The following is a 7683-nucleotide window of genomic DNA, read 5'->3' on the forward strand; positions in this document are numbered from 1 at the left end:
GTGGAGTCCAATCACAGGCATTGAGGCAGCTGTTGGGTTGTGAGTGTAGCTGCCAGGGCTTTGGCAGGGCAGAGGTTTGCTATGCTTTCTTCCAAGGATTCCCCAGAGTTCTCAGCTGGGGACTGGTATATCTGAGAAATTTCTGTGCCTAGTTAATCTCTTTTGAGATTTAATCATAAGTTTCTGAAGCTGGGCCAACAGATGAGCTTACATGGTGGTGGTCGTGGAATGTGGGTATGTTTCTATTTTATTAGGATTAAATTTCAACATGTTCTCTTCCATAGAAAGTCACTGATCTTTTGAGAAAAACTACAAAGTTTAGAAGGCTTGGTCTTTGCGTTCTGTTTTTTTTTTTTAAATTGGGGGCCACATCCTATAGTTCTAAGGACTTACTCCTGGCTTTCTGTTTAGGGCTCAATCATAGAAGGGCTTGGGGGACCATATGGGATGCTGGGGATTGAACCTGGGTTGGCTGCGTGCAAGGCAAGTTCCCTGCCTGCAGTACTATCCTCTGGCTCAGACTTGGTGTTTTAAACTGAAAGCAAAACTGAATGTCAAAATTTCCATTCAAACAATACAGATTTACTTTGGTGTCACAGCAGTAAGTGCTAAACGCTTACTCTTGGCTATGTGCTCAAGAATCACTCTTGGCAATGCTGAGGATCAAACCAGGGTCAGCCACATATCATTTACAAATGCTGTTCTGCCAGTTGCAGTGCAACACACAATGGATCTGTACTGAAAAACAAAACAAAACAAAAAAACCCAAACTCAAATCACCAAAGGGTAGAGAGACAGTACAGGAGGTAAAGCAGCAGACTTGCATATGACTGACCCTGGTTTGAATCCCCAGCACCACATATGCTCCACTGAGCTCAGTCCTGAGCACAGACCAGAGAGTAGCCCATGAGCAATGTTGAATATGGCCCCCCCAAGCATTCCCAAAACTACTACAAGCCTGTACACAAAACAAAAATGTATAAGGGTTTTCATATTTTCGATTTTTAATGCTCATTTTGTTTTATTATATAAAAATTACCATTTACAGTTGCTCCAGAAATTTCAGTCACAGTGTTCTTGAACAGAGTGGAGTATTATGTGGTCATTTCTCTCAAGCACTATCTTAGAAAATGTCAAAGCAAACGAGGATTTTGAAACACAGTGGTGACTTCAGAATTGCTTAGCGCAGTTAGATGAAGTATTTCATATGTTTCACTTGAAGTCTATACCTCGTCTTTATTTTTGTGTTGGGTTACATCTTTTCTCAGGAAATTTATTAACACTCATGAGCAAAATAACATTTTTCAGTGTGCCACATTTAATTTTCAGGGTGTTTGAGATGGGACTAAATTCTTAAGGAGACATGTATCTATTCTGACTAGTGCACTAGAATGACTCAAAAGCATTCTCAGAGGTCCTCTTTCTTTTTTATGATCATTTGTCTAATCAGAGCTGCTATCTCTGGCCTGATGACTTCAATGGACTCCTCTGGCCTCCAGAACTTCACAACTTGACCCTCAGGGTTAACTAGATACTTCCAGAAATTCCACCTTGGTTCTTTCTTTGAAGAATCTGAAATATTAGAATACATTTTCATGAGCATAATGTTATTCTTAGTCAAGATTTTAAATTTATTAGTGACAAATTTAAAATAAACTTTTTAGGATGGTTATAATATAAGCTAAAGAGAGCAAAAAGTAAAACACTCAAAGCAAAAATCAAAGCTTAGGTAACGATTTTTATATACTTCATGACTTCATAAAGTTACTGACCTAGAAGCATGGAAAGAAACTGGTTTTTTAAATTTAAGCAGCAAAATTTATAAATAAATTTTTTTTCTGGCATCAAAACAATTAAATGGTGTTCTAAAGGCCTTTATGTGTATGGGTTACTTTTTATATTAAATGTTTTTATATTAAAGGTAAAGGCCCTCCCGTTGATCGTCAATTTGCTCGAGCGGGCCCAGTAACGTCTCCATTGGAGACTTTGTTGTTACTGTGTTTGGCATATCGAATACGTCACGGGGAGCTTGCCAGGCTCTGCCGTGCAGGTGCGATACTCTTGGTAGCTTGCCGGGCTCTCCGAGAGGGGCGGAGGAATCGAACTCGGGTCGGCCATGTTGGCCGCTTGTAAGGCAAACGCTCTACCCGCTGTGCTATATTACATAGCTGAAAATGGCAGGATATTTTATTTTTTTTCTTTTTTTCTTTCTGTTTTTGGGCCTTACTCAGCGATGCTTGGGGGGTACTCTTGGCTCTCTCAGGAATTACTGCTGGTGGTGCTGGTGGTATGGGGAACCATATGGGATGCCAGGGATCGAACTGGGTTAATGGCATGCAAGGTATATACCATCTCTCACGCCCCATGGTAAGATAATCTTTGTAGGTTCAGGTAATGGTTCTTTTGTTTAGGGGCAACGCACTGTGGTGCTAGTACTACTTCTGATCCCATGCTTTGACAACCATGTGATGTCAGGTATCAAATCTGAGGCTCCGGATTGCAAAGCATGTGCACCAGTGCTTTGAGCTATTTATCTTTGATCATGGAACACCTTAATTTATATAAGAAAGACTTTTTTTTTTTTGGATCTAGGAACTCACTCTAGTAAGAACCAGACAGATTGGGTCAGGATCCTGAGATCATTAAGGGGACTTAGAAGAGGATCTGCAAAGAAGAGAACAGAAGAGGCAAGAGAAGTAGCAGCATTACCTGACAGATTCAGAAAAGTCAGGGAGTGAGAAGCCAGATCCAGTGATCCAAGAGAGAAGCAGTAATGCCGAGACAGGAAGTGGTAACTGTTCTTTGGAAAGTAGTTAAGTAGAAGGGACACAGTGCTCAGAGTTTTTTTTAGTTTTTGGGCTACACCCAGCAATTCTCAGGGGTTACTCCTGACTGCACTCTGGGATCATTTTTTCCCTTACTTCCTTTTATTACTAAGTATTCTCAATTATTTTTACATTAAGTATTTTTAAAATATTAAGGCACCGGCATTTAGTATTCATAGTTGAGTTTACTTTGGGATCATTATTGGCAGTGTTCGGGGGACCATATGGGATGCCTGGGATAGAACTCAGGCTGGCCATGTGCAAGGCAAGCACCTAACTGGTCTCAGTGCTTAGAGTTTTTAAAAATGAGAATGTGTTGCTTTATGCTGGGAGAAGAACCAATGAAGCAGAATAGGTAAATTAGTAGCCTAGTTACTAATTCTTTGCAGACTCTGCTAAGTAAGCACTTAATTTATTAGTGGTAGCGCAGAGTAGATCAAACACTGATGACTCAGTATCAGCAGTATATTACGTATAAGCCTTCTTAAAATCATTTTGAGAGTCATTTTTTTAGAACAAAGCGATGTTTCATATACTTTCAGGAGAGGAATCTTTCTAGCTGAGGTAACGTCTCTGTGAGGAACACAAAGGCACCCTTCAGTACAGGTCAGGATCCACAGAACATGTCTTAGTACTGGCTGTGTTTCACCCCAACTTGTTTCATCACTCAAGTGCTCTGTATAATAAACCATATGCATCCCTGCACAAAATAGCTATGTTTGTGAACACATAATCACTTACTGTCCATTTTGGCTATTTTTAAGGTGGGTGGGTACCACACATGGTAGGGCTTGGGGGACCATGCACTGCCAGAGATCAACCAAGGCTCCCGCACGCAGAGCACAGACTCTAGCCCTTTGAGTTTTTAGCGTGGCTCTATTCAGGCCAGTTGAAAACAATATTCTAGTTTCCATTTGGCTGTCATTTGATAGTATGTCTCTGGAACTTCATTTAGTGTTAGTGAAGCCTTGAAATCTTGTTGCATTTTTGATTTTTGATTACACAGGGTAAGTGAAATCTCAAGCGATTTTTATGATTAAAGGGGAATAAAGTAGGAGCTATTGAGATTGTCCCAGTTACGTGACTGTAATAATTGAGGGCTGATTTGATCAAGGGTATGCACTTTCCTTATCTCCATGTGCCCCAGAAATAAAAGAATTAAAGACCTTATTCTAATTGTCCATGATCTCAGGTACTGCATTAATTTTCTCTAATCATACTTTCAGAAAATTCTGCTTTCAAACAAATACTATAGAACATTTTGTTTGGAAGCTTGATTGCCTGACCAAAGCCATAATATTCTCTCCAGCCTCAAGATATATATAAAAATGCACAGCAATATAAATGACAGCCAGGTAGTCTTAATAACAGGGAGGAGTACTTTTAAAAGTATTGGAAAAATAATGATGGAAAACCTGAGACATTTTGCGGAAATAACTATTTTGAATAAAGTTCATTAGGAAATTAGCATAAGGAATGAAACATTAGATTTATTTTGCTATCCAAGATTGAAAAATGTGGATTTCAGGAAAACATTAAGTACTGGAAAGTTACAAAGGATTCAGCTCTCTTACAAAACTTTCTCAGCAAAATGAACTGCGAATGTATGACTAGTGCATTTAAAAAAAAAACACTATTGAGGCAAAGCAGATATTTACCAACGAGAAATCTAAATGCAGGTTCTGCTTCAGATCCTAGAATCTTAATCTTCTGGAAAATGGGGAATGTTACTCCGTAGTTACTTCTTGCAAAAGATTCTACTTCCTTGCTTGGGCGGGGCTCCGATTCTCCAAATTGATTGCATGGAAAAGCCAAGACGCTGAAGTGGAACGGTCCAAACTCTTTGTGCAGTTCCTGCAGTGCTAAGTAATTTCTGTCTGTGAGCTGGCAGTCACTAGCCACGTTTACAACTAGTGAAACCTCCCGGAAAAAGAAAAAAATCCAACCGGAAAGTGAAGCAAATAAAAGAGTGTAAAAAAAAAAAAAGTAGTGCAAGTAGTTAAAATCCTACAACTTTTGATACATACAGATGGTCATTTCAGATTTCTAGGCATACTCAATTTTATTGAAAACCACAACTGGATGTGGCCGTGAAGACCCTGAAAGAGCATCGGGTACACATGGAAGTTTATTTTTAATAAAGTCAGTGAGATCACTGATAGCAGTGCTAATTGCTATTTGATTATAGAATTGGTGCTCTTATTGTCTTCATATTACAAACCACGCAAATTCTCGAAGCAGGAATTCAGTACGTAAAGTTAAACATTTAAAAGAAAGCAGACAAGATATTAGAATTTATCAATTAGAAATAAGTTCTGAGAACTCTGATGGTATCTAAATTACATTACTTTGGAGACTCATGTTAACGTAGCATTTGACAGTTATAACACTTTACCTCAAAAAAAGAGAGAGTCTATTAAGAGAATAAACAGAGGAAAAAGGACAGACAATAGAAGTAAAAAAAAAAAACCACAAGATGCGACTTACTCTGCCTTTAAACTTTTCCAGAGAAACCGTTCTTCCTTTTGCATCTTTCACTTCAAAGGTGTAAAAGCTGGAGATCCCAGGTCTTAGGAATTTCAGTTGTAGGAGAAAGAGCATTGCTGTGCATAGAACCATCGACAGCAAAACTGCAAATATCCTTGCTTTGGGCCCTGAGCATCTCAGAGGGGAGCCAGCGGCGAGAGTCTCCATTTTGGACGGATCCCGGGGCCGGGCCTGGCAGGCTGGCGGCCGAGGAGGAGCGGAAACTTGAAACCCGCTCGGCTGGACCGAAAACCAGGAAGCGCAGACTCACTCCTCGGGGCTGCAGAATGCAAAGACCCTTCTCAGAGATGGGATGCAGTGAAAGGCCTGAAGAACTTGGAGAGTTTCCAATGCATTTCTGATTGCTGTTACAATTGTGGCTAGAAAGATCAAGGACGTGTTTGGGAGCTCTTTAAGCATCCAACAAAGAAAGTGTTTCACCAGAAGATGGTGCCCTTGTAACTTGAAAGTTGTGAAGTGAACAGAAACTGGTTCCGTGTAGAGGGAAATCCTAAGAAAAGTTCTGAGTGTAGATTAAATACGATTTTAAAATATGATGTCTAACCCGAGGGAATGGAATACTGTTTGTGTGAATTAAGCAGGCTATGTGATTTTAAAGAATTTATGGTGGAAAAAACAAATACCTGAAAAGACTCTGACTCCATCTAGCTAAGACAATACCAGGTGAACATAGTAAAAATATTCACTAAAAAGCCTCATTTCTCTTTGATAAAGTAAACTATAGGCCAGTGTCTTTAAACATTTTTATAATGACCTACAGAAAGAAACACACTTAGCAATATGATTCAGTAGTTTAGGTATAGGCGTGCATAACCAGGAAGTTTCATTAAATCCTCTCTTTTTCCCTTGTGAGCTACAATGTACCTCAGAGCTGTGCATTGTTTATCTTACGGTGCTGGATATGGAACCCAGGGCCTCATACCTGCAAGGCACACATACCCTCAACCTCTGAGCTACATACTTGGACTAAGACTATCACATTTTAAAAAGTTTAGTTTCTTTGTTTGCTTGTTTGTTTTTGGTCCACACCTGGCTGTGCTCAGGGATCACTTCTGGTGGAACTTGGGGTACCACACTGTGGTGCTGGGAATCAAACCTGGGTCAGCCGCATGCAAGGCAAGCAGCCTACTCTTTGTACTATCTCTCCAGCCCCAGTTTTGACCCATGAAAATGATTTTAGAATTTTTCAATGGACTGAAACCTGTGGATGGAAAATATGAAACTTTATAATAAAGCAACAATTTCAAATATAATTCTACCGAAGGACAAAACCAAAAATTCCCCCAAGTGTAATTCTATTGTATCAACTATTGCATCTTATGGGAGGTCTAACTTAATGGTTGAAAATATAAGGGATAGGTGTGAAGTGGAAGTTGAGTGCTGAGTATTGTGAAATCCTTGGATCCCTTAGTCCCCTTGGACTCTGCCTTATTTGAGAAGATTTTTTTTTTTTTTTACTTTTTGGGTCACACCTGGCAATGCACAGAGGTTACTCCTGGCTCTGCACTCAGGAACCACTCCTGGCCGTGCTCAGGGAACCATATGGGATGCTGGAAATCGAACCCCGGTTGGCTGTGTGCAAGGCAAACACACCTTACCTGCTGTGCTATTGCTCCAGCCCCTTTGAGATGATTTTTTGAATGACGGTGCTATGTTGTGTGTGGGTCTGTTGAGGTGTGTTCACAGAAAGTGATGGGACTAGTGGCTGTGGCAGGCCCGTCCCATCATGATTGGATCTTGGGGCTAAAGAGCACGTGTTGAGGTGTCCACTTGCCTGTGCTCTGGTCCCTCCTTCCATAGCAGTTTGGTTTGGGGGATCTGAGTAGAGTTCACAGCTAGGCACGTCAGGCCTGTCATAAAGGCAAGAGCCAACTTAATTCTGCTCTCATGGTGTGATAAGAATAGATAAAACAAAAGATTATGTAAAAAAGTATTCTCTTTAAAATTCAAGTTAAGAACAAAAATATACATGAAATGGGTTGTATTGCTGCTTCCTAAAAACTTTCAAAGAAATTGGGGGCTGGAAGGTTATTTCAGTGGGTAGGGCATTTGCCTTTCGAGCAGCTGACCCAGGTTCAGCTGAGCACCACCATCTGTGGCCCCAAAACAAAAACAAAAAACAAAACAAAATTTGCAAATAGTTTAAATAAAAATTGACACATGACAATATGAATATTGACATTGTATATTAAGTATATAGTCAGTTGATAGTTTATGTATTCCAAAATGATTACCATCACAAGTCAAGTGTCCATCACTATATATAGTTGCATTTGTTTTCCTTTGAATAAAAGCTTGTGGAGTACCTCGG

At 39.9% G+C, this 7683-nt stretch overlaps 1 protein-coding gene across 2 annotated transcripts; it reads right to left on the bottom strand.

The window, feature by feature from the left end:
* Nucleotides 1-1099: 1099 nt before the first annotated feature.
* Nucleotides 1100-5581, bottom strand: GPX8 (glutathione peroxidase 8 (putative)). 2 transcript variants are annotated; one of them, XM_056112173.1, is made up of 3 exons: nucleotides 5313-5581; nucleotides 4484-4745; nucleotides 1100-1572 (listed from the first exon to the last, which is right to left on the bottom strand). In XM_056112173.1, exons 1-3 carry the CDS (start codon nucleotides 5517-5519, stop codon nucleotides 1409-1411), a joined length of 633 nt encoding a protein of 210 aa, XP_055968148.1. In that variant the 5' UTR covers nucleotides 5520-5581; the 3' UTR covers nucleotides 1100-1408. The 2 variants fall into 2 exon arrangements, with proteins under 2 accessions (XP_055968148.1, XP_055968149.1); XM_056112174.1 differs by lacking the exon at nucleotides 4484-4745.
* Nucleotides 5582-7683: the final 2102 nt, after the last annotated feature.

This window comes from Sorex fumeus, unplaced genomic scaffold (genome assembly GCF_029834395.1).
Source record: "Sorex fumeus unplaced genomic scaffold, SorFum_2.1 ptg000015l, whole genome shotgun sequence".
NCBI lineage: Eukaryota > Metazoa > Chordata > Mammalia > Eulipotyphla > Soricidae > Sorex > Sorex fumeus.

Coding starts and splice junctions, on each gene's coding strand:
- GPX8 (XM_056112173.1), bottom strand. CDS start 5,519: ATGGAGACTCTCGCCGCTGGCTCCCCTCTGAGATGCTCAGGGCCCAAA. Junction 4,746..5,312: donor TGGAAAAGTTTAAAGGCAGA/GTAAGTCGCATC, acceptor TTTTTCCGGGAG/GTTTCACTAGTTGTAAACGT. Junction 1,573..4,483: donor TGCATTTAGATTTCTCGTTG/GTAAATATCTGC, acceptor CTAATATTTCAG/ATTCTTCAAAGAAAGAACCA.